This window comes from Accipiter gentilis, chromosome W (assembly GCF_929443795.1).
Source record: "Accipiter gentilis chromosome W, bAccGen1.1, whole genome shotgun sequence".
Classification (NCBI taxonomy): Eukaryota; Metazoa; Chordata; class Aves; order Accipitriformes; family Accipitridae; genus Astur; species Astur gentilis.
In genome coordinates this window covers 33,360,837-33,387,351 of record NC_064918.1, presented here as the reverse complement: position 1 = coordinate 33,387,351, position 26,515 = coordinate 33,360,837, and the positions used below count along the sequence as shown (strand labels likewise).

The 26,515-nt window shown below is 51.5% G+C and overlaps 1 protein-coding gene across 4 annotated transcripts in view; it reads right to left on the bottom strand.

The window, feature by feature from the left end:
* LOC126035496 (uncharacterized) overlaps positions 1 to 22,106 on the bottom strand; it is a 39,691-nt gene extending 17,585 nt beyond the window's left edge. Inside the window, exons 1-3 of one of the 4 annotated variants that reach the window (XM_049794144.1) lie at positions 19,384 to 21,312; positions 6,458 to 6,562; positions 5,285 to 5,627 (exon numbers count right to left, since the gene is read on the bottom strand). In XM_049794144.1, the coding sequence (XP_049650101.1) occupies positions 5,463 to 5,627; positions 6,458 to 6,562; positions 19,384 to 19,875 (762 nt within the window). In that variant the 5' untranslated portion in view covers positions 19,876 to 21,312 and the 3' untranslated portion in view covers positions 5,285 to 5,462. Of the gene's footprint in view, positions 1 to 5,284; positions 5,628 to 6,457; positions 6,563 to 7,949; positions 10,740 to 16,715; positions 17,059 to 17,888; positions 17,994 to 19,383 lie in introns of those variants that run through there. The other 3 variants (XM_049794147.1, XM_049794145.1, XM_049794146.1) reach the window with 3 other exon arrangements.
* Between the last annotated feature and the right edge of the window lie 4,409 nt (positions 22,107 to 26,515).

Genomic DNA, 26,515 nt, shown 5'->3' with positions numbered 1-26,515 from the left:
CGATTTTCTCCCCCATCCCACTGGGTGGGGGGGGGGGAAGCGAGTGAGTGGCTGCGTGGTGCTTAGTTGCTGATTGGGGTTAAACCACGACAACAGGGTGCTAGATGATCTAATCTAGGCTCCCTTTCCCACAAAAGGATGGACCAGATGATCTTTCCAGGTCCCTTCCCACCTGCGCTGCTCTAGGATTCTACGATTCTTCAGTGGATTGCTGTTTAATAACCCTTTGCTCGCTCTGGTTTGGAGCAAGGTATCGGCAATGTTGCCTGCGAGGCGAGACATGAATTCCACCAAGCGCCACAGACTTCTAAAACGTATGGTAATCACCCAGTCTCTCTGAATGTATAAGCCATACCTAGCTTCTTCAAAATTCCCCCGCCCCCAGAAGTGGGAACACTTTCTAGATACCTTAGGGAGTTAACACAGACAGAGCAATAGATGTTACCTAGCTCAATCATTCAGTAAGCAAACACTGCACCAGTGCAGTTTCAAGGAAACATCATATGTCAGTTTCCATCTACCTCAGGTAAACCGTTTCCATCTCCTCCCCGGGAAGACTAAATAAAGGTGAAGTCCTCGGGTCACTTACACGCCCGTGTCACCAAACTTCACCCGATCGCTTGGGGATATAGAAGAGATGAAGACGCCTTCCAGCGGGCGTCTCAGATGCCTCAGTAACGTAGGGTTCAAGGGCAACAAAGGATCGCCCTGCTTTCCCATGCCCGTCTCCCTTTTCTAATGGCTGCTAAAGAAAGATGAAGTTTGCCGTCTCCCTGTGATGTAGTTTTGGTTTGGGTCTGGCTGGGATGGAGGTAACTTTCCCCATAGCAGCCCTCATAGTGCTGCGCTTTGTAGTTGTAGCTAGAAGGGTGTTGATAACACACCAATGTTTTGGCTACTGCTGAGCAGTGCTCCCACAGCTGACTTATCCCTTCTAGGTATGCATACCATTTCCTAACTGTGGCCTTTTGGGCTGCTCCCTCGGGAGGAGGCGACCCATTGAGGACTGAGTTTAAGAGAGGGAAAGGGCCCTGTGCTATAACATCTTGTGATGTGTGCAGCTTTTCAGCCTCCTTAACCGCTCTAGTGAGGCAAAGGACCCCCTTTTTCCCAATCTGAGTATCGTTGTTCAGTCTCCTTACATGAAGTGGAAGAGAATAATAAAGGCCTAGCTGGTCCTTGCGGGCCCTTTTGAAACACGCCACAGTACGAAGCATGTGCGGCAAATCCCCATTCCACCCTTAACGGGTCTCGCGGGTGCAATGGGCCTAGTCTCTGGTAAGCCTTAAGCTCATCTTTCAAAGTGTTAAGGGCTTCCGTATGGTGCAAAGTCCAATCCCATTTCCTATTGTTTTGGAGCAAGTCATAGAGAGGGCGGGCAATCACTGAGAACCCTGGTATATGTTTTCTCCAGTAGCCCAAAGTACCTAGCAGCTGCTGTAATTCCGTTTTATTGCCCGGAGTCTGTCCCTTTTCAATAGCTGATAGAGTGTCGTCAGGTACCGCAACTGCTCCAGCTATCCACCGTGCCCCCAGGAATTTAATTTCTTGTCCAGGACCTTGACATTTAGAAGATGGAATGTCTAGCCCATTCTTGACTAACAGATTCTAGATGGCCTCAGCCACTTGCCCTACCTGTTCCTTGTTATCCCCACCGACTAGGATATCATCTATATATTGATATATGTGAACACCTGATGGCACTTCCACAGCATCAAGAGGCTTGGCTAAAGCATTGTGGGCAATAGTGGGGGAATGCCTCTATCCCTGGGGAAGCCATTTAAAAGTGTATTGTGTCCCCTCCCAACTGAAGGCGAACTGGGGTTTGTCCTCTTCCCTTCGGGGAATCATAAAAAACATATCCTCGACATCTAAAGCAGCCATCCATGGGTGGGCCGTGGCCTGTATTGCCGTTACTATTGAGGTTATGCTCGGAACAGCAGCAGTTAACGGTGGGGTATTACTGTTCAATCTCCTATAATCAATCGTTAGTCGCCACCTCCCATCCGGTTTACGGACTGGCCAAACAGGAGAATTATAAGGGGAATGTACGCAACTTGTCATCTGTCTCTTCTCAAGGTCATTACTTCCTTCCGAAATACCCCGCTTGGCAGCGGCTGGCAGCGGGTATTGAGAGACACGGGTTACCTTAGATTGCAGTAGTGCAGGAGCAACCTGCAATGTTTTCACATGGGTAGCCCCTGCCCCTCTGCCCCCAAAGCTCCACACCCTGCCATTGGGTAGGTACCACTGTTTGCCCGCCAGCACATCGAATCCCAGTATATTTCCCTCATAGGGGCTCAAAGCCACTTCCACAGCAGTCATTCTCTTTTCCCCAGGTAGCCAAAGTTGAGTTCGAGCTATGGGACATTTTTCTGCTGCTCCTGTCACTCCCGTTACGTTTATAGTCTTTCTCGATGGTTTAATCCCTAGCTCATTAGCTTGTCGTTTGTTTAAAATGCTAATTTGGGCTCCCGTATCAATTAAAAGTTCTAAACTTATCCGTCTTGGACCCACAGGAATGTGTATACAAGGCTCCTTATCAGCAGACCATTGGCAAGAATCCGCCACGCGCATTGGGCGGCCTGAACCCCAGACCCCAACTTCTAGTTTTTTAGCCCTTCCAACTCCCCTCGCAGTGCCGCGAAAGGGCTCAGTTTCTCTTCCCCAGGGGGCGGGGTTGCTGCCGCTTCCCCTTGGTCTCTAGTTTTCCCCGCCAGCAGTTCCACCAGCTTCCGGATGTCGTCAGCGGCCTGCCCGTGCAGCATGGCTCGGGGTGCCCCCAGTGCCAATGCTGTCCGCCAGAGACCATTCCTTCCGGGATCGTAGTTCCGACCCGGCCGACCCCAGGAAGGAGGCTCAGGCTCCCGGGGGGGAGGCCGTTCGGGGCGGCGTTTACGACTGGCTTGCCGGACCTTCCTGTTACCCTCCGCGCCACCGCTCGGCTCCGCCCATCCCATCTCGCGCCCGTGAACTACTATGCTGTGCAGTACTTCCGCCCAGGTCATCCCGTGCGCGGGCGGGTTCTGTTGATTGCGCTCAACGGCCCCCTGAATTCTTTCTCTGAGGGACTGGACGTGTATTTTTAAAGCATCCAGCAGCCCTCTAATAAGGGGTCTAAGGGGTGGCGGGGGTCCACCGGTACAGCCATCGCTATCCCTTGCTGCCCTCTGTCGTACATGGCCTGAACACAGGCCGCCTTTTGCACTCCCTCCGTTACCTCCCACAGTCCCTTTACCCGGATAGTAACAGGTTCTCCTCTCTCCTTGGGGTCCACACCCCCAGCCCAATAGGCTACTCGGGACGTTATCGACTGATCACCCGCCGGTCCGTCACTCAAAAACACTCCCGGTCCCCAGAAACCCCTCGCTTTGTCATCACTCAATAGTATCCAATCTCCCCCAGTTAAAGAAACCCTCCGCAAATACTCAGTTTCAGTTTCGCCCGGCTTGCGTGAAAACTTAGCTTGTAATTCACTGAGTTCGGGTCCCGTCCACCGTCCAAGGGGTCGTGCAGACAGTGGCTCGGGGGTTCCCACCGTGCGGACCCGTGTGCCTTTCTGTTTTAATAAGGGGTCGCACGTCCCTTTCCTCCAAGTCCTCTACCTCTTCAGAGCTGTTTTCATCAGTCTCCCCAAATGTCCCCATCCCAACCCTCAGGGTCCGCGCGCGTAATTAACTTTCAGATTTGGGTAACACTGGGGGGCTTTTTTGCTTGCGCGAGCATAATTTCAATCTTTCGTTCTAATAGACGCGCCCGCTCCTTTTCTCGTTTCAATTCCGCCTTCAAACAACCTATTTCCCATTGCTTTTTAGAATTATCCTTTGCCAGTCTGTCAGAATCACTGTTTTGGTTTTGCGCTTGAATCAAGCGGGCGCCTAGGATGGCAATCATACTGCCTTTGCCATCTCGACTACTTCTGCGGCATTGTTCTATTCTCTCCACGACCGCTGCTGGGTCGGACCACTTCTCCTTTGCCCATTCCATACCTGGGGGAGAAGGGCTACAGCCGTGCCTCCGTAATAATTCCTCTATTAACATCATCCCGCCGACTATGCCAATTTAATGTTACGGAGGCTCACGCAATCAAATCCAACAGGTGTTAAAAATCAGATCTATTCTTCAGTAAAAAAGTTAGTTAGAACCACGATATCATTAGTGAACCACAGGCTCAATGATGTAAGGGGAATTAGTACTACACAGCCGACTTAAGAATTCTTAAGGTCTAAAAATGATGACTCAAAATGCGCATATCCCTCACCTACAAGATGAGGGCTCTCAACCTCAAGGAGTTACCTAGGGCGGCGTCCCGACCCAAGGGGAGAGTCCCTGACTGCAGACCCGCTGCTCCGAGGAGGACTGACTCAAAATGTCCTCCGGCGGGGCCCCATTTATACCCTTGTCGAATCTGATCTGTGGCCATTTTATTCCCCATTGCCCAAAAGGTCAACACTTCCACGTACTGACGCGTGTCGGATTGGTCAGTTCGGCTTTCAACCTGCGGCCTCTAGGGTTTGGGGTTTTTTTCCTCTCCTCCCTGTCCAGAGAAGTTTCGTTTCCTGTCGGGGTGGGTGTACCTGCCACACTGGGATGGAGGTAACTTTCCCCATAGCAGCCCTCATAGTGCTGTGCTTTGTAGTTGTAGCTAGAAGGATGTTGATAACACACCAGTGGTTTGGCTACTGCTGAGCAGTGCTCCCACAGCACGGAGGCTGTCTCTCCAACCACCCCCACCCCCAAAGTCCAGTAAGCTGGGGGTGGGCAAGAGGTTGGGAGGGGACAGAGCCAGGACAGCTGACCCAAACTGACACAAGAGATATTGCACTGTGCTACGGAAGCACCACAGCTGCCGTTCAGACCGACTCTTTTCTCCTACCGTATCCCTCCTCACCAGAAAAGGGATATCAACGGGGCCTTAGCACACAGCCATTGATAAAGCGATCCAACAGGAGCCGGATGCTTCCACCGCATTGCACTGTGCCGAAACCACCCTTGTACGGCATGCCTGTAGCGTCACATACAGTATTTTCTAAAGTTTTAGCAGCAGCCTACACTGGCTTTACGTACATTTGCGTACCACTTCCAAAGAGCTAAGAGTTTGCTTCCTGCACGACGCAGGAGACTGCTAAGCGGTTCCAGCATCACGCTTCAAATGACGGGGCAAATCATTATCTGTCTATAGAACACTGTTAACAGAATGAAACGTTCCACATACTTACACTCTGGGGAGACAACGTTTTAACTTGCAGAACTATTTCCCTCAGTAAGACGCACAAGACAGAGGTGATATCCCCATGCTAAATCTTTATTGTGCAACTGCTGCTCAAAGCTTTCATTACCTTCCACAGACACACGTCACCAAAAATTAGACGTCAACAGCGGCTACTAGACTGACGGGCAACAGACAAAATCCATTCAGTGGCAATTTGTACACGTGCAGCAACTCTTGCGGTGCAAAAATCTCAGCCAGGCGGCCAGCCCAACTGACGGCCACCCAGAATATGTAGATGTACGTGACAGACAGACTGCCCACCCTCGGGCCCTTCATCCACAACCATCCGGAATCCATTGGTCAGGCCCAGGTGAGCAGCACGCTTCTTGCCAACAATCATGAAATGCCCAAGAAGCTGGAGAAGGAAGTACAAACCCATAAATAAATAAAATAAAAAGCCACACACAAAGAGGGGAGAGGGCAGGAAGGGAAGGACTGGGAGCAGAGAACCACCCAGAGAAACCAGGTAGCCAATTCCTAGCAATTCAACCGTTGCGCTTCAAATTACCATCTGTCCGCCCGCCCGCAACTGACATTTTCCAAGCAAAGCTACAAAGACCGATTATGATTATGCACACTGTGTGTGGGGGGGTAGGGGTGGGGGAGAAGAGCCATGCAATTTTTTTCAAGCTGGACAGTAACGGACTAAAAAACGGCCACAGAAGCTAAGTTTGTCTCCGGGTTAAAGCCCCCATTATATCTTCAGGCAACATAAGCAATTCTGGTGGAAAATAAACTTTAGGCTGCCTTTTGCGTGGGTTTACAAAGTCTTTGAACTTGACTTTCACAGCCAAGAGTGAAGCATCCAGCACCTCTCAACCAGCTTTGCCCTTCCTCACCCCTGACCTGCCAAAAACCCCAAGCCCTCTTCTCCGTATTAGAGGAAGTACTGCTACTCTTACTCTAAACCACGACGACAGGCATCAGACTGCGCTCCAAAACAACGCTGCATTTTGCACCAGAAGTACATACCCAGGGAGGAGCGTTGCTTTATATCGCTACTTTTAGCCAAAAAGCTCAACTCCATTACAAGCTAGAGGCAAAAGATTATAGCGCCAGAAAACCCACAATAGCCTACTGCGTGTGCCCTATCAAGAGGGAAAGGGGGGTGGGAGAGAGAGCCTAGTAAATTAGGAACTAATTACAGGTACAGTTTAGCCCACAGAAAGCTTCCGCAGTACTTACAGATTCACCAGAATCTTCTGCGTCAGATAACCCGATAATTGGCTCCTTAGGCGTGACTAGGAAAAGCGTCGGAGCTTGGGGCGAAAGATCACGGAACGCAAGGCGCTGGAGGAAGAGTAAACAGTGAAAACGCAATTGGCTTCAGAGAAAGGCAATAGCTTAAGCAAATCAATACGCCCCACCAAACTCGTACAGAAGCAGATTGCCAGATACCCCAAACGCAAGCCGAAACGTTGATTTTTCTTACGCGATATTAATACTTTCTATACACAAAATACAACGTATTTACAGAGCCCCCTCCAGAAGTGCACGCAAGATGATGGGGGCAAGGAGACGGGCCAGGACTTCAGATTAGCGACCTCCAGTATGTTTCAATTTGGGCTGATCATTTCCTAAGCAGTTTTTCTATTCGATGTGGTCCACCACAGAGGCAGGAGACAAACGGCTTAACTGAACCAGCAAAGAGTTTGGTGAAGTGGAAGATCAGCGGCCACTCGTTTGCCATGCGACAGGGAGCTCAAGTATTGAACAAAAGCATAATCCCAGGAAGCCTGCGAGTGCCTAGTACGAGCCTGTCTTCTGTATTGCACGTAAACCCTACCTTCAAAAGCAGAAGGCATCCCTAACTGTTAAGAACAAAATTATACGGGATACTAACTTAAAGTTAACATCGTGCAGGCAACGGCTGCATTTTTTTCCCCACAGTCTAAGCAGCTCGCTCTAGTTCCTAGCACGTTGTGGTGCGCCAGCATCCGCAAACCTCGCAAGCATGCTGTTATCACGGGCCCACTTCACCACAGAAACAACATCTGGGAAGCTTTTGCAGCCCGCAGGATGACCGGTTTCTAGCTTTTTGTTAAGAAAAATAAGAAAAGCTGCAATTCTTTGCTTTAATAATCCAGTTTGGGGGGTCAGAAACAAAGCCTAGCACAGCAGAGCCGTGAAATCTCTCTAATGCTGTTACGAGGCACATCGAGACCTGCATTTCTCCTGTGCAGAACTAACTCATTACGGTCCCTACTCTGGTTTCAAGACTATCATCCCACACGAGGCAGGACCACTCCCATCCCTCGGCAGCAAACTTTGCGCGACTTGCAGTGCCAAAGGGATATCAGGCGGCAGACGTCTGCGGCTGCCACCAAGTGCGTTACCGTCAGAGGCCCTCCTCTACGCACGCGCACGACGCGGTGGGGCTGGGAACCGAGGCGAGCCGGGCAACACCGGCAACCCGGTACGCGTCGCAGCTGCCGGGGGCGGGGGGGTACCGAAAAAGCGCGATGTTTTAGGGATGGTGCAGTAGAGAGCGCCATAACCCAGAGAGGCCCCGTCCGTCCCTCCACCCACCCACCCGCCCGCAGCAACGCCGCCACCCGCCCTGCCGCGCTCCCGGGCACCGCGCAACGGGGCCTCGGCTCAGGGTGCCTGCGAGCGCGGGGGGAGGGGGAGGGGGGGAAGGGAAGAGGAACCGCGCACAGAGCAAAGCCGCGGCTACCTCCTCGTCCTCGTAGATGACGTTGGCGGGGAAGCGCCTTGCCGGTGATCCTTCCGAAGACAGTAGTGGCGCCACCGGGCCGGGCGGCCCGCGCCCCAACAATCTCGCCAGCCGCGACAACGCCCCTTGTCGTCCCCGCGCTTCCTCCACTCGGCCAGGCCCTCCGCGGCGCCCGTTGGGCCGCCAGATCGCCGCCGGCCGATCCCGCGTCTCGATTGGCTGTCCCGTCTGTCGTTGCCGCTTGTCCCCGCCCCCTTGGCGGGTCCGCCCTCGTCGACCTGGCGCTTGCCGGGGCTCAGGGACTTTGCGTGCCCCCGGGGCGCGGAGGGATCCGACCGGGGCGCGGAGGGAGACGACGTAGGGCCAGGCCGCGGGGGGATCTGTCCCGTGTAGTGCTGAGACCCTGCGGGCGGGCAACGAGGTCTCAGAAGAGGCTGTTGTAGCTAGAAGTACCATTTCTTGTTATTTATTACCGCATCAAGTCCACCCCAAACGTGCTTGTGGCTTTTCGGTGCTGCTCCCTCCTGTCAAATGACTGCTTTTGCCAGGGCAGGGCAGGCCTTAACTTCTCAGAACATTTCGCAGAACCAACAGAAGTTGCTCTAAATTGTTCCCTGAAAGCCCCGCTTCAGTTGCAGACGTTTCTAAGCTGCACGCCTCCTGGGAGAAAATAAAATACAAAGCCTGTGTTCAGCACTGGTGGCTTGAGGGCTGGAGGGCAGATCAAGACAGGATTTGCGCTAAGCTGGGTAGGAGGCTTTGAGAAAAATAGGCAGTGCCCCCAAAGCTGCCCAAGGGTGGCCTGTGGTGCCCTGCGCCTATTACAAATATTCTGATAAGTTAAAATTTTATATAACCTGGGTTTCATCAAAAGGTAAAGATTGTAGAATATAGGGCTTTGAAGCGCGCAATGTAGTCATCGAAACTTAGGAACGTACAAAATGTGCTGTATGCAGTCATAAGAAAATACGTATTGTCTAAAATTAGTTAACCATAGAAACTTCGACCGATTTGTTAGTTTGTAGTGTTTTGTCCTAAGGAACTAAGAGAGATCGTTATGGACCTTAGTTCTGTTGCTTAGAAACCCCACGTTGATCAAGATTCCAGTTAGTGGAATTAAGTAAGATTAACCAATGAATGTTTTAGTATAAGAATATTGAAAAGGTGGTGTGACTGAGGGCCAATCACTAGAAACGTTAAATTCAAGAATTAACATTGAATGTACTTTTATGTAAATCTAATACATGATGGCGAAAATCGTACTGCGCGGAATCACATAAGAGAGGTCAACTATCGGACAAAGTGAGGAAGACTATGGAAGACCACCAGAGGGCTTCTGAAGACCACCAGAGACTTCACCACGCCTGCGTAAAGGGACATTTACATATGCTAATGATTTATCGGACAGTTGATGATTATGTATGACATTTCCCAGAAATTTAGTGACTATGTATAACAGGTGTGTATTTAACCTGCATGATTAAACCAGACAGGTGCACACACTAGGTGGAGTGATCCCCTGTGTGCCCAGCGCTGCAATAAAGAAGTGCCTGCTTCTTAACTTCTCATTGCTGGTAAGGAGTTTTATTCCGGATTTCGGTAACACGCCCCCGGGGATAGTGAGCAATTTGATTGGTCTACACAACTGTCTTGTAACATACATAAACCCCGCTTTCCTCTATATCGGGCTAAGGATATCCTTAGCCTTCTTTGCGGCAAGGGCACATTGTCGGCTCTTGTTCAACTTGGTGTCCACCAGGAGCCCCCCACGTCCTTTTCTGCAAAGCTGCTTTCCAGCCAGTCGGCCTCCAGCATATACCGCTGCATGGGCTTGTTCCTCCCCAGGTGCAGGACTTGTGTACGTTCAGGTTCCTCAGGTGGTCTCGAAACGGATCGTTTCCTACGATGGGAGGGCCTTGAGGTTCAGGGACTTGAGAGATGTGGGAACAGTGGTTGCCAGAGAAAAGGGAGGAAAAAAGTCGTTGAGTACCTCAGCCTTCTCCATGTCAGTTGTCACTAGATCTCCCGTCGTCTTTATCGGAGGGGGGTGGGGGTGGCGTACGTTTTCTTTACTCTTCCTTTTCTGACCAACGCACCTGTAGAAGCCCTCCTTATGATTCTTCACATCCCTTGCCAAATTCAGCTCCAGCTGTGCCTTAGCTTTCCTGATCCCATCCCTACACACCCGGGCAGCATCCCTATATTCTTCCCAGGATGCGTGTCCCCGCTTCCACTGCCTATGCATTTCCTTCTTGCGCTTCAGCTCGACCAGAAGGTCCTTCCCCAGCCACGCTGGTCTCCTGCCTTCCTTGCCTGATTTCTTACGCATGGGGATCGAGAGCTCTTGTGCGCTAAGAAAAACGTCCTTAAAGAGCTGCCAGCTCCCTTCTGCTCCTTCTGCACAGTGGCTTCCAACTCCTCCTCTTTGTTACCCATGCTGCGTGCATTGGTATAGAGGCACTTCAGCTGGGCTGTCAACCGTGTCACCTTTGTGGAGGATCAAGCCCCAGTTCCTTTGTGGCATTTCTCAAGTGTTCCCCTGTTGGTTCCTAACGCATCAGCAGCCCCTCGCTCTTCTCTGTTGCTCAAAACTCCATCCCCTTCCCCCACTGAGTCTAGTTTAAAGCCCTCCTTGTAAGTCTGGCCAGCTTGTTGGCGAAGACCCTCTTGCCCCGCTTGGTCAGGTGAATCCCATCAGCTCCCAACAGACCCGGCTTCTCAAAGGCAGATCCACGATCATAGAAGCCAAAACCTTGAGCATGGCACCAGCTACGCAGCCAGGCATTCACCTGTTCAATTCGTCTCCTCCTTCCTGGACCCCTTACTCTGACTGGGAGGATAGAGGAGACCACCACCTGTGCTTCCGATCCTTTTAACATTGCTCCGAGGGACATATAGTCTCTTGGGAGGGTTCTAAGTTGCCTCGCCAGACCCTACGCGGAATAGTAGGAGCGGATGATAATCCACAGGGTTCACCAGGCTCGGCAGCCTCTCAGTGACGCTGCCCTGGTTTCAGCTGGGATAGAGTTAATTGTCTTCCTAGTAGCTGGTACAGTGCCATGTTTTGAGTTCAGTATGCGAAGATAACACTGATGTTTTCAGTTGTTGCTAAGTAGTGTTTAGTCTGAAGTCAAGGATTTTTCAGCTTCTCATGCCCAGCCAGCGAGAAAGCTGGAGGGGCACAGGAAGCTGGGAGGGGACACAACCAGGGCAGCTGACCCAAAGTGGCCAACGGGGTATTCCATACCATGTGATGTCACATCTAGTATATCAACTGGGGGGGAGCGGGGGGGGGGATCGCCGCTCAGGGACTAGCTGGGCGTCGGTCGGCGGGTGGTGAGCAATTGCATTGTGCATCACTTGTATATTCCAATCCTTTCATTATTACTATTGTCATTTTATTAGTGTTATCATTATTAGTTTCTTCTTTTCTGTTCTATTAAACCGTTCTTATCTCAACCCACAAGTTTTACTTCTCTTCCCGATTTTCTCCCCCATCCCACTGGGTGGGGGGGGGGGAAGCGAGTGAGTGGCTGCGTGGTGCTTAGTTGCTGATTGGGGTTAAACCACGACAACAGGGTGCTAGATGATCTAATCTAGGCTCCCTTTCCCACAAAAGGATGGACCAGATGATCTTTCCAGGTCCCTTCCCACCTGCGCTGCTCTAGGATTCTACGATTCTTCAGTGGATTGCTGTTTAATAACCCTTTGCTCGCTCTGGTTTGGAGCAAGGTATCGGCAATGTTGCCTGCGAGGCGAGACATGAATTCCACCAAGCGCCACAGACTTCTAAAACGTATGGTAATCACCCAGTCTCTCTGAATGTATAAGCCATACCTAGCTTCTTCAAAATTCCCCCGCCCCCAGAAGTGGGAACACTTTCTAGATACCTTAGGGAGTTAACACAGACAGAGCAATAGATGTTACCTAGCTCAATCATTCAGTAAGCAAACACTGCACCAGTGCAGTTTCAAGGAAACATCATATGTCAGTTTCCATCTACCTCAGGTAAACCGTTTCCATCTCCTCCCTGGGAAGACTAAATAAAGGTGAAGTCCTCGGGTCACTTACACGCCCATGTCACCAAACTTCACCCGATCGCTTGGGGATATAGAAGAGATGAAGACGCCTTCCAGCGGGCGTCTCAGATGCCTCAGTAACGTAGGGTTCAAGGGCAACAAAGGATCGCCCTGCTTTCCCATGCCCGTCTCCCTTTTCTAATGGCTGCTAAAGAAAGATGAAGTTTGCCGTCTCCCTGTGATGTAGTTTTGGTTTGGGTCTGGCTGGGATGGAGGTAACTTTCCCCATAGCAGCCCTCATAGTGCTGCGCTTTGTAGTTGTAGCTAGAAGGGTGTTGATAACACACCAATGTTTTGGCTACTGCTGAGCAGTGCTCCCACAGCTGACTTATCCCTTCTAGGTATGCATACCATTTCCTAACTGTGGCCTTTTGGGCTGCTCCCTCGGGAGGAGGCGACCCATTGAGGACTGAGTTTAAGAGAGGGAAAGGGCCCTGTGCTATAACATCTTGTGATGTGTGCAGCTTTTCAGCCTCCTTAACCGCTCTAGTGAGGCAAAGGACCCCCTTTTTCCCAATCTGAGTATCGTTGTTCAGTCTCCTTACATGAAGTGGAAGAGAATAATAAAGGCCTAGCTGGTCCTTGCGGGCCCTTTTGAAACACGCCACAGTACGAAGCATGTGCGGCAAATCCCCATTCCACCCTTAACGGGTCTCGCGGGTGCAACGGGCCTAGTCTCTGGTAAGCCTTAAGCTCATCTTTCAAAGTGTTAAGGGCTTCCGTATGGTGCAAAGTCCAATCCCATTTCCTATTGTTTTGGAGCAAGTCATAGAGAGGGCGGGCAATCACTGAGAACCCTGGTATATGTTTTCTCCAGTAGCCCAAAGTACCTAGCAGCTGCTGTAATTCCGTTTTATTGCCCGGAGTCTGTCCCTTTTCAATAGCTGATAGAGTGTCGTCAGGTACCGCAACTGCTCCAGCTATCCACCGTGCCCCCAGGAATTTAATTTCTTGTCCAGGACCTTGACATTTAGAAGATGGAATGTCTAGCCCATACTTGACTAACAGATTCCAGATGGCCTCAGCCACTTGCCCTACCTGTTCCTTGTTATCCCCACCGACTAGGATATCATCTATATATTGATATATGTGAACACCTGATGGCACTTCCACAGCATCAAGAGGCTTGGCTAAAGCATTGTGGGCAATAGTGGGGGAATGCCTCTATCCCTGGGGAAGCCAATTAAAAGTGTATTGTGTCCCCTCCCAACTGAAGGCGAACTGGGGTTTGTCCTCTTCCCTTCGGGGAATCATAAAAAACATATCCTCGACATCTAAAGCAGCCATCCATGGGTGGGCCGCGGCCTGTATTGCCGTTACTATTGAGGTTATGCTCGGAACAGCAGCAGTTAACGGTGGGGTATTACTGTTCAATCTCCTATAATCAATCGTTAGTCGCCACCTCCCATCCGGTTTACGGACTGTCCAAACAGGAGAATTATAAGGGGAATGTACGCAACTTGTCATCTGTCTCTTCTCAAGGTCATTACTTCCTTCCGAAATACCCCGCTTGGCAGCGGCTGGCAGCGGGTATTGAGAGACACGGGTTACCTTAGATTGCAGTAGTGCAGGAGCAACCTGCAATGTTTTCACATGGGTAGCCCCTGCCCCTCTGCCCCCAAAGCTCCACACCCTGCCATTGGGTAGGTACCACTGTTTGCCCGCCAGCACATCGAATCCCAGTATATTTCCCTCATAGGGGCTCAAAGCCACTTCCACAGCAGTCATTCTCTTTTCCCCAGGTAGCCAAAGTTGAGTTCGAGCTATGGGACATTTTTCTGCTGCTCCTGTCACTCCCGTTATGTTTATAGTCTTTCTCGATGGTTTAATCCCTAGCTCATTAGCTTGTCGTTTGTTTAAAATGCTAATTTGGGCTCCCGTATCAATTAAAAGTTCTAAACTTATCCGTCTTGGACCCACAGGAATGTGTATACAAGGCTCCTTATCAGCAGACCATTGGCAAGAATCCGCCACGCGCATTGGGCGGCCTGAACCCCAGACCCCAACTTCTAGTTTTTTAGCCCTTCCAACTCCCCTCGCAGTGCCGCGAAAGGGCTCAGTTTCTCTTCCCCAGGGGGCGGGGTTGCTGCCGCTTCCCCTTGGTCTCTAGTTTTCCCCGCCAGCAGTTCCACCAGCTTCCGGATGTCGTCAGCGGCCTGCCCGTGCAGCATGGCTCGGGGTGCCCCCAGTGCCAATGCTGTCCGCCAGAGACCATTCCTTCCGGGATCGTAGTTCCGACCCGGCCGACCCCAGGAAGGAGGCTCAGGCTCCCGGGGGGGAGGCCGTTCGGGGCGGCGTTTACGACTGGCTTGCCGGACCTTCCTGTTACCCTCCGCGCCACCGCTCGGCTCCGCCCATCCCATCTCGCGCCCGTGAACTACTATGCTGTGCAGTACTTCCGCCCAGGTCATCCCGTGCGCGGGCGGGTTCTGTTGATTGCGCTCAACGGCCCCCTGAATTCTTTCTCTGAGGGACTGGACGTGTATTTTTAAAGCATCCAGCAGCCCTCTAATAAGGGGTCTAAGGGGTGGCGGGGGTCCACCGGTACAGCCATCGCTATCCCTTGCTGCCCTCTGTCGTACATGGCCTGAACACAGGCCGCCTTTTGCACTCCCTCCGTTACCTCCCACAGTCCCTTTACCCGGATAGTAACAGGTTCTCCTCTCTCCTTGGGGTCCACACCCCCAGCCCAATAGGCTACTCGGGACGTTATCGACTGATCACCCGCCGGTCCGTCACTCAAAAACACTCCCGGTCCCCAGAAACCCCTCGCTTTGTCATCACTCAATAGTATCCAATCTCCCCCAGTTAAAGAAACCCTCCGCAAATACTCAGTTTCAGTTTCGCCCGGCTTGCGTGAAAACTTAGCTTGTAATTCACTGAGTTCGGGTCCCGTCCACCGTCCAAGGGGTCGTGCAGACAGTGGCTCGGGGGTTCCCACCGTGCGGACCCGTGTGCCTTTCTGTTTTAATAAGGGGTCGCACGTCCCTTTCCTCCAAGTCCTCTACCTCTTCAGAGCTGTTTTCATCAGTCTCCCCAAATGTCCCCATCCCAACCCTCAGGGTCCGCGCGCGTAATTAACTTTCAGATTTGGGTAACACTGGGGGGCTTTTTTGCTTGCGCGAGCATAATTTCAATCTTTCGTTCTAATAGACGCGCCCGCTCCTTTTCTCGTTTCAATTCCGCCTTCAAACAACCTATTTCCCATTGCTTTTTAGAATTATCCTTTGCCAGTCTGTCAGAATCACTGTTTTGGTTTTGCGCTTGAATCAAGCGGGCGCCTAGGATGGCAATCATACTGCCTTTGCCATCTCGACTACTTCTGCGGCATTGTTCTATTCTCTCCACGACCGCTGCTGGGTCGGACCACTTCTCCTTTGCCCATTCCATACCTGGGGGAGAAGGGCTACAGCCGTGCCTCCGTAATAATTCCTCTATTAACATCATCCTGCCGACTATGCCAATTTAATGTTACGGAGGCTCACGCAATCAAATCCAACAGGTGTTAAAAATCAGATCTATTCTTCAGTAAAAAAGTTAGTTAGAACCACGATATCATTAGTGAACCACAGGCTCAATGATGTAAGGGGAATTAGTACTACACAGCCGACTTAAGAATTCTTAAGGTCTAAAAATGATGACTCAAATTGCGCATATCCCTCACCTACAAGATGAGGGCTCTCAACCTCGAGGAGTTACCTAGGGCGGCGTCCCGACCCAAGGGGAGAGTCCCTGACTGCAGACCCGCTGCTCCGAGGAGGACTGACTCAAAATGTCCTCCGGCGGGGCCCCATTTATACCCTTGTCGAATCTGATCTGTGGCCATTTTATTCCCCATTGCCCAAAAGGTCAACACTTCCACGTACTGACGCGTGTCGGATTGGTCAGTTCGGCTTTCAACCTGCGGCCTCTAGGGTTTGGGGTTTTTTTCCTCTCCTCCCTGTCCAGAGAAGTTTCGTTTCCTGTCGGGGTGGGTGTACCTGCCACACTGGGATGGAGGTAACTTTCCCCATAGCAGCCCTCATAGTGCTGTGATTTGTAGTTGTAGCTAGAAGGATGTTGATAACACACCAGTGGTTTGGCTACTGCTGAGCAGTGCTCCCACAGCACGGAGGCTGTCTCTCCAACCACCCCCACCCCCAAAGTCCAGTAAGCTGGGGGTGGGCAAGAGGTTGGGAGGGGACAGAGCCAGGACAGCTGACCCAAACTGACACAAGAGATATTGCACTGTGCTACGGAAGCACCACAGCTGCCGTTCAGACCGACTCTTTTCTCCTACCGTATCCCTCCTCACCAGAAAAGGGATATCAACGGGGCCTTAGCACACAGCCATTGATAAAGCGATCCAACAGGAGCCGGATGCTTCCACCGCATTGCACTGTGCCGAAACCACCCTTGTACGGCATGCCTGTAGCGTCACATACAGTATTTTCTAAAGTTTTAGCAGCAGCCTACACTGGCTTTACGTACATTTGCGTACCACTTCCAAAGAGCTAAGAGTTTGCTTCCTGCACGACGCAGGAGACTGCTAAGCGGTTCCAGCATCACGCTTCAAATGACGGGGCAAATCATTATCTGTCTATAGAACACTGTTAACAGAATGAAACGTTCCACATACTTACACTCTGGGGAGACAACATTTTAACTTGCAGAACTATTTCCCTCAGTAAGACGCACAAGACAGAGGTGATATCCCCATGCTAAATCTTTATTGTGCAACTGCTGCTCAAAGCTTTCATTACCTTCCACAGACACACGTCACCAAAAATTAGACGTCAACAGCGGCTACTAGACTGACGGGCAAAAGACAAAATCCATTCAGTGGCAATTTGTACACGTGCAGCAACTCTTGCGGTGCAAAAATCTCAGCCAGGCGGCCAGCCCAACTGACGGCCACCCAGAATATGTAGATGTACGTGACAGACAGACTGCCCACCCTCGGGCCCTTCATCCACAACCATCCGGAATCCATTGGTCAGGCCCAGGTGAGCAGCACGCTTCTTGCCAACAATCATGAAATGCCCAAGAAGCTGGAGAAGGAAGTACAAACCCATAAATAAATAAAATAAAAAGCCACACACAAAGAGGGGAGAGGGCAGGAAGGGAAGGACTGGGAGCAGAGAACCACCCAGAGAAACCAGGTAGCCAATTCCTAGCAATTCAACCGTTGCGCTTCAAATTACCATCTGTCCGCCCGCCCGCAACTGACATTTTCCAAGCAAAGCTACAAAGACCGATTATGATTATGCACACTGTGTGTGGGGGGGTAGGGGTGGGGGAGAAGAGCCATGCCATTTTTTTCAAGCTGGACAGTAACGGACTAAAAAACGGCCACAGAAGCTAAGTTTGTCTCCGGGTTAAAGCCCCCATTATATCTTCAGGCAACATAAGCAATTCTGGTGGAAAATAAACTTTAGGCTGCCTTTTGCGTGGGTTTACAAAGTCTTTGAACTTGACTTTCACAGCCAAGAGTGAAGCATCCAGCACCTCTCAACCAGCTTTGCCCTTCCTCACCCCTGACCTGCCAAAAACCCCAAGCCCTCTTCTCCGTATTAGAGGAAGTACTGCTACTCTTACTCTAAACCACGACGACAGGCATCAGACTGCGCTCCAAAACAACGCTGCATTTTGCACCAGAAGTACATACCCAGGGAGGAGCGTTGCTTTATATCGCTACTTTTAGCCAAAAAGCTCAACTCCATTACAAGCTAGAGGCAAAAGATTATAGCGCCAGAAAACCCACAATAGCCTACTGCGTGTGCCCTATCAAGAGGGAAAGGGGGGTGGGAGAGAGAGCCTAGTAAATTAGGAACTAATTACAGGTACAGTTTAGCCCACAGAAAGCTTCCGCAGTACTTACAGATTCACCAGAATCTTCTGCGTCAGATAACCCGATAATTGGCTCCTTAGGCGTGACTAGGAAAAGCGTCGGAGCTTGGGGCGAAAGATCACGGAACGCAAGGCGCTGGAGGAAGAGTAAACAGTTAAAACGCAATTGGCTTCAGAGAAAGGCAATAGCTTAAGCAAATCAATACGCCCCACCAAACTCGTACAGAAGCAGATTGCCAGATACCCCAAACGCAAGCCGAAACGTTGATTTTTCTTACGCGATATTAATACTTTCTATACACAAAATACAACGTATTTACAGAGCCCCCTCCAGAAGTGCACGCAAGATGATGGGGGCAAGGAGACGGGCCAGGACTTCAGATTAGCGACCTCCAGTATGTTTCAATTTGGGCTGATCATTTCCTAAGCAGTTTTTCTATTCGATGTGGTCCACCACAGAGGCAGGAGACAAACGGCTTAACTGAACCAGCAAAGAGTTTGGTGAAGTGGAAGATCAGCGGCCACTCGTTTGCCATGCGACAGGGAGCTCAAGTATTGAACAAAAGCATAATCCCAGGAAGCCTGCGAGTGCCTAGTACGAGCCTGTCTTCTGTATTGCACGTAAACCCTACCTTCAAAAGCAGAAGGCATCCCTAACTGTTAAGAACAAAATTATACGGGATACTAACTTAAAGTTAACATCGTGCAGGCAACGGCTGCATTTTTTTCCCCACAGTCTAAGCAGCTCGCTCTAGTTCCTAGCACGTTGTGGTGCGCCAGCATCCGCAAACCTCGCAAGCATGCTGTTATCACGGGCCCACTTCACCACAGAAACAACATCTGGGAAGCTTTTGCAGCCCGCAGGATGACCGGTTTCTAGCTTTTTGTTAAGAAAAATAAGAAAAGCTGCAATTCTTTGCTTTAATAATCCAGTTTGGGGGGTCAGAAACAAAGCCTAGCACAGCAGAGCCGTGAAATCTCTCTAATGCTGTTACGAGGCACATCGAGACCTGCATTTCTCCTGTGCAGAACTAACTCATTACGGTCCCTACTCTGGTTTCAAGACTATCATCCCACACGAGGCAGGACCACTCCCATCCCTCGGCAGCAAACTTTGCGCGACTTGCAGTGCCAAAGGGATATCAGGCGGCAGACGTCTGCGGCTGCCACCAAGTGCGTTCCCGTCAGAGGCCCTCCTCTACGCACGCGCACGACGCGGTGGGGCTGGGAACCGAGGCGAGCCAGGCAACACCGGCAACCCGGTACGCGCCGCAGCAGCGGGGGGCGGGGGGTACCGAAAAAGCGCGATGTTTTAGGGATGGTGCAGTAGAGAGCGCAATAACCCAGAGAGGCCCCGTCCGTCCCTCCACCCACCCACCCACCCGCCCGCAGCAACGCCGTCACCCGCCCTGCCGCGCTCCCGGGCACCGCGCAACGGGGCCTCGGCTCAGGGTGCCTGCGAGCGCGGGGGGAGGGGGAGGGGGGGAAGGGAAGAGGAACCGCGCACAGAGCAAAGCCGCGGCTACCTCCTCGTAGATGACGTTGGCGGGGAAGCGCCTTGCCGGTGATCCTTCCGAAGACAGTAGTGGCGCCACCGGGCCGGGCGGCCCGCGCCCCAACAATCTCGCCAGCCGCGACAACGCCCCTTGTCGTCCCCGCGCTTCCTCCACTCGGCCAGGCCCTCCGCGGCGCCCGTTGGGCCGCCAGATCGCCGCCGGCCGATCCCGCGTCTCGATTGGCTGTCCCGTCTGTCGTTGCCGCTTGTCCCCGCCCCCTTGGCGGGTCCGCCCTCGTCGACCTGGCGCTTGCCGGGGCTCAGGGACTTTGCGTGCCCCCGGGGCGCGGAGGGATCCGACCGGGGCGCGGAGGGATCCGACCGGGGCGCGGAGGGATCCGACCGGGGCGCGGAGGGAGACGACGTAGGGCCAGGCCGCGGGGGGATCTGTCCCGTGCAGTGCTGAGACCCTGCGGGCGGGCAACGAGGTCTCAGAAGAGGCTGTTGTAGCTAGAAGTACCATTTCTTGTTATTTATTACCGCATCAAGTCCACCCCAAATGTGCTTGTGGCTTTTCGGTGCTGCTCCCTCCTGTCAAATGACTGCTTTTGCCAGGGCAGGGCAGGCCTTAACTTCTCAGAACATTTCGCAGAACCAACAGAAGTTGCTCTAAATTGTTCCCTGAAAGCCCCGCTTCAGTTGCAGACGTTTCTAAGCTGCACGCCTCCTGGGAGAAAATAAAATACAAAGCCTGTGTTCAGCACTGGTGGCTTGAGGGCTGGAGGGCAGATCAAGACAGGATTTGCGCTAAGCTGGGTAGGAGGCTTTGAGAAAAATAGGCAGTGCCCCCAAAGCTGCCCAAGGGTGGCCTGTGGTGCCCTGCGCCTATTACAAATATTCTGATAAGTTAAAATTTTATATAACCTGGGTTTCATCAAAAGGTAAAGATTGTAGAATATAGGGCTTTGAAGCGCGCAATGTAGTCATCGAAACTTAGGAACGTACAAAATGTGCTGTATGCAGTCATAAGAAAATACGTATTGTCTAAAATTAGTTAACCATAGAAACTTCGACCGATTTGTTAGTTTGTAGTGTTTTGTCCTAAGGAACTAAGAGAGATCGTTATGGACCTTAGTTCTGTTGCTTAGAAACCCCACGTTGATCAAGATTCCAGTTAGTGGAATTAAGTAAGATTAACCAATGAATGTTTTAGTATAAGAATATTGAAAAGGTGGTGTGACTGAGGGCCAATCACTAGAAACGTTAAATTCAAGAATTAACATTGAATGTACTTTTATGTAAATCTAATACATGATGGCGAAAATCGTACTGCGCGGAATCACATAAGAGAGGTCAACTATCGGACAAAGTGAGGAAGACTATGGAAGACCACCAGAGGGCTTCTGAAGACCACCAGAGACTTCACCACGCCTGCGTAAAGGGACATTTACATATGCTAATGATTTATCGGACAGTTGATGATTATGTATGACATTTCCCAGAAATTTAGTGACTATGTATAACAGGTGTGTATTTAACCTGCATGATTAAACCAGACAGGTGCACACACTAGGTGGAGTGATCCCCTGTGTGCCCAGCGCTGCAATAAAGAAGTGCCTGCTTCTTAACTTCTCATTGCTGGTAAGGAGTTTTATTCCGGATTTCGGTAACACGCCCCCGGGGATAGTGAGCAATTTGATTGGTCTACACAACTGTCTTGTAACATACATAAACCCCGCTTTCCTCTATATCGGGCTAAGGATATCCTTAGCCTTCTTTGCGGCAAGGGCACATTGTCGGCTCTTGTTCAACTTGGTGTCCACCAGGAGCCCCCCACGTCCTTTTCTGCAAAGCTGCTTTCCAGCCAGTCGGCCTCCAGCATATACCGGTGCATGGGCTTGTTCCTCCCCAGGTGCAGGACTTGTGTACGTTCAGGTTCCTCAGGTGGTCTCGAAACGGATCGTTTCCTACGATGGGAGGGCCTTGAGGTTCAAGGACTTGAGAGATGTGGGAACAGTGGTTGCCAGAGAAAAGGGAGGAAAAAAGTCGTTGAGTACCTCAGCCTTCTCCATGTCAGTTGTCACTAGATCTCCCGTCGTCTTTATCGGAGGGGGGTGGGGGTGGCGTACGTTTTCTTTACTCTTCCTTTTCTGACCAACGCACCTGTAGAAGCCCTCCTTATGATTCTTCACATCCCTTGCCAAATTCAGCTCCAGCTGTGCCTTAGCTTTCCTGATCCCATCCCTACACACCCGGGCAGCATCCCTATATTCTTCCCAGGATGCGTGTCCCCGCTTCCACTGCCTATGCATTTCCTTCTTGCGCTTCAGCTCGACCAGAAGGTCCTTCCCCAGCCACGCTGGTCTCCTGCCTTCCTTGCCTGATTTCTTACGCATGGGGATCGAGAGCTCTTGTGCGCTAAGAAAAACGTCCTTAAAGAGCTGCCAGCTCCCTTCTGCTCCTTCTGCACAGTGGCTTCCAACTCCTCCTCTTTGTTACCCATGCTGCGTGCATTGGTATAGAGGCACTTCAGCTGGGCTGTCAACCGTGTCACCTTTGTGGAGGATCAAGCCCCAGTTCCTTTGTGGCATTTCTCAAGTGTTCCCCTGTTGGTTCCTAACGCATCAGCAGCCCCTCGCTCTTCTCTGTTGCTCAAAACTCCATCCCCTTCCCCCACTGAGTCTAGTTTAAAGCCCTCCTTGTAAGTCTGGCCAGCTTGTTGGCGAAGACCCTCTTGCCCCGCTTGGTCAGGTGAATCCCATCAGTTCCCAACAGACCCGGCTTCTCAAAGGCAGATCCACGATCATAGAAGCCAAAACCTTGAGCATGGCACCAGCTACGCAGCCAGGCATTCACCTGTTCAATTCGTCTCCTCCTTCCCGGACCCCTTCCTCTGACTGGGAGGATAGAGGAGACCACCACCTGTGCTCCCGATCCTTTTAACATTGCTCCAAGGGACATATAGTCTCTTGGGAGGGTTCTAAGTTGCCTCGCCAGACCCTACGCGGAATAGTAGGAGCGGATGATAATCCACAGGGTTCACCAGGCTCGGCAGCCTCTCAGTGACGCTGCCCTGGTTTCAGCTGGGATAGAGTTAATTGTCTTCCTAGTAGCTGGTACAGTGCCATGTTTTGAGTTCAGTATGCGAAGATAACACTGATGTTTTCAGTTGTTGCTAAGTAGTGTTTAGTCTGAAGTCAAGGATTTTTCAGCTTCTCATGCCCAGCCAGCGAGAAAGCTGGAGGGGCACAGGAAGCTGGGAGGGGACACAACCAGGGCAGCTGACCCAAAGTGGCCAACGGGGTATTCCATACCATGTGATGTCACATCTAGTATATCAACTGGGGGGGAGCGGGGGGGGGATCGCCGCTCAGGGACTAGCTGGGCGTCGGTCGGCGTGTGGTGAGCAATTGCATTGTGCATCACTTGTATATTCCAATCCCTTCATTATTACTATTGTCATTTTATTAGTGTTATCATTATTAGTTTCTTCTTTTCTGTTCTATTAAACCGTTCTTATCTCAACCCACAAGTTTTACTTCTCTTCCCGATTTTCTCCCCCATCCCACTGGGTGGGGGGGGGGGAAGCGAGTGAGTGGCTGCGTGGTGCTTAGTTGCTGATTGGGGTTAAACCACGACAACAGGGTGCTAGATGATCTAATCTAGGCTCCCTTTCCCACAAAAGGATGGACCAGATGATCTTTCCAGGTCCCTTCCCACCTGGGCTGCTCTAGGATTCTACGATTCTTCAGTGGATTGCTGTTTAATAACCCTTTGCTCGCTCTGGTTTGGAGCAAGGTATCGGCAATGTTGCCTGCGAGGCGAGACATGAATTCCACCAAGCGCCACAGACTTCTAAAACGTATGGTAATCACCCAGTCTCTCTGAATGTATAAGCCATACCTAGCTTCTTCAAAATTCCCCCGCCCCCAGAAGTGGGAACACTTTCTAGATACCTTAGGGAGTTAACACAGACAGAGCAATAGATGTTACCTAGCTCAATCATTCAGTAAGCAAACACTGCACCAGTGCAGTTTCAAGGAAACATCATATGTCAGTTTCCATCTACCTCAGGTAAACCGTTTCCATCTCCTCCCCGGGAAGACTAAATAAAGGTGAAGTCCTCGGGTCACTTACACGCCCGTGTCACCAAACTTCACCCGATCGCTTGGGGATATAGAAGAGATGAAGACGCCTTCCAGCGGGCGTCTCAGATGCCTCAGTAACGTAGGGTTCAAGGGCAACAAAGGATCGCCCTGCTTTCCCATGCCCGTCTCCCTTTTCTAATGGCTGCTAAAGAAAGATGAAGTTTGCCGTCTCCCTGTGATGTAGTTTTGGTTTGGGTCTGGCTGGGATGGAGGTAACTTTCCCCATAGCAGCCCTCATAGTGCTGCGCTTTGTAGTTGTAGCTAGAAGGGTGTTGATAACACACCAATGTTTTGGCTACTGCTGAGCAGTGCTCCCACAGCTGACTTATCCCTTCTAGGTATGCATACCATTTCCTAACTGTGGCCTTTTGGGCTGCTCCCTCGGGAGGAGGCGACCCATTGAGGACTGAGTTTAAGAGAGGGAAAGGGCCCTGTGCTATAACATCTTGTGATGTGTGCAGCTTTTCAGCCTCCTTAACCGCTCTAGTGAGGCAAAGGACCCCCTTTTTCCCAATCTGAGTATCGTTGTTCAGTCTCCTTACATGAATTGGAAGAGAATAATAAAGGCCTAGCTGGTCCTTGCGGGCCCTTTTGAAACACGCCACAGTACGAAGCATGTGCGGCAAATCCCCATTCCACCCTTAACGGGTCTCGCGGGTGCAACGGGCCTAGTCTCTGGTAAGCCTTAAGCTCATCTTTCAAAGTGTTAAGGGCTTCCGTATGGTGCAAAGTCCAATCCCATTTCCTATTGTTTTGGAGCAAGTCATAGAGAGGGCGGGCAATCACTGAGAACCCTGGTATATGTTTTCTCCAGTAGCCCAAAGTACCTAGCAGCTGCTGTAATTCCGTTTTATTGCCCGGAGTCTGTCCCTTTTCAATAGCTGATAGAGTGTCGTCAGGTACCGCAACTGCTCCAGCTATCCACCGTGCCCCCAGGAATTTAATTTCTTGTCCAGGACCTTGACATTTAGAAGATGGAATGTCTAGCCCATTCTTGACTAACAGATTCTAGATGGCCTCAGCCACTTGCCCTACCTGTTCCTTGTTATCCCCACCGACTAGGATATCATCTATATATTGATATATGTGAACACCTGATGGCACTTCCACAGCATCAAGAGGCTTGGCTAAAGCATTGTGGGCAATAGTGGGGGAATGCCTCTATCCCTGGGGAAGCCATTTAAAAGTGTATTGTGTCCCCTCCCAACTGAAGGCGAACTGGGGTTTGTCCTCTTCCCTTCGGGGAATCATAAAAAACATATCCTCGACATCTAAAGCAGCCATCCATGGGTGGGCCGCGGCCTGTATTGCCGTTACTATTGAGGTTATGCTCGGAACAGCAGCAGTTAACGGTGGGGTATTACTGTTCAATCTCCTATAATCAATCGTTAGTCGCCACCTCCCATCCGGTTTACGGACTGGCCAAACAGGAGAATTATAAGGGGAATGTACGCAACTTGTCATCTGTCTCTTCTCAAGGTCATTACTTCCTTCCGAAATACCCCGCTTGGCAGCGGCTGGCAGCGGGTATTGAGAGACACGGGTTACCTTAGATTGCAGTAGTGCAGGAGCAACCTGCAATGTTTTCACATGGGTAGCCCCTGCCCCTCTGCCCCCAAAGCTCCACACCCTGCCATTGGGTAGGTACCACTGTTTGCCCGCCAGCACATCGAATCCCAGTATATTTCCCTCATAGGGGCTCAAAGCCACTTCCACAGCAGTCATTCTCTTTTCCCCAGGTAGCCAAAGTTGAGTTCGAGCTATGGGACATTTTTCTGCTGCTCCTGTCACTCCCGTTACGTTTATAGTCTTTCTCGATGGTTTAATCCCTAGCTCATTAGCTTGTCGTTTGTTTAAAATGCTAATTTGGGCTCCCGTATCAATTAAAAGTTCTAAACTTATCCGTCTTGGACCCACAGGAATGTGTATACAAGGCTCCTTATCAGCAGACCATTGGCAAGAATCCGCCACGCGCATTGGGCGGCCTGAACCCCAGACCCCAACTTCTAGTTTTTTAGCCCTTCCAACTCCCCTCGCAGTGCCGCGAAAGGGCTCAGTTTCTCTTCCCCAGGGGGCGGGGTTGCTGCCGCTTCCCCTTGGTCTCTAGTTTTCCCCGCCAGCAGTTCCACCAGCTTCCGGATGTCGTCAGCGGCCTGCCCGTGCAGCATGGCTCGGGGTGCCCCCAGTGCCAATGCTGTCCGCCAGAGACCATTCCTTCCGGGATCGTAGTTCCGACCCGGCCGACCCCAGGAAGGAGGCTCAGGCTCCCGGGGGGGAGGCCGTTCGGGGCGGCGTTTACGACTGGCTTGCCGGACCTTCCTGTTACCCTCCGCGCCACCGCTCGGCTCCGCCCATCCCATCTCGCGCCCGTGAACTACTATGCTGTGCAGTACTTCCGCCCAGGTCATCCCGTGCGCGGGCGGGTTCTGTTGATTGCGCTCAACGGCCCCCTGAATTCTTTCTCTGAGGGACTGGACGTGTATTTTTAAAGCATCCAGCAGCCCTCTAATAAGGGGTCTAAGGGGTGGCGGGGGTCCACCGGTACAGCCATCGCTATCCCTTGCTGCCCTCTGTCGTACATGCCCTGAACACAGGCCGCCTTTTGCACTCCCTCCGTTACCTCCCACAGTCCCTTTACCCGGATAGTAACAGGTTCTCCTCTCTCCTTGGGGTCCACACCCCCAGCCCAATAGGCTACTCGGGACGTTATCGACTGATCACCCGCCGGTCCGTCACTCAAAAACACTCCCGGTCCCCAGAAACCCCTCGCTTTGTCATCACTCAATAGTATCCAATCTCCCCCAGTTAAAGAAACCCTCCGCAAATACTCAGTTTCAGTTTCGCCCGGCTTGCGTGAAAACTTAGCTTGTAATTCACTGAGTTCGGGTCCCGTCCACCGTCCAAGGGGTCGTGCAGACAGTGGCTCGGGGGTTCCCACCGTGCGGACCCGTGTGCCTTTCTGTTTTAATAAGGGGTCGCACGTCCCTTTCCTCCAAGTCCTCTACCTCTTCAGAG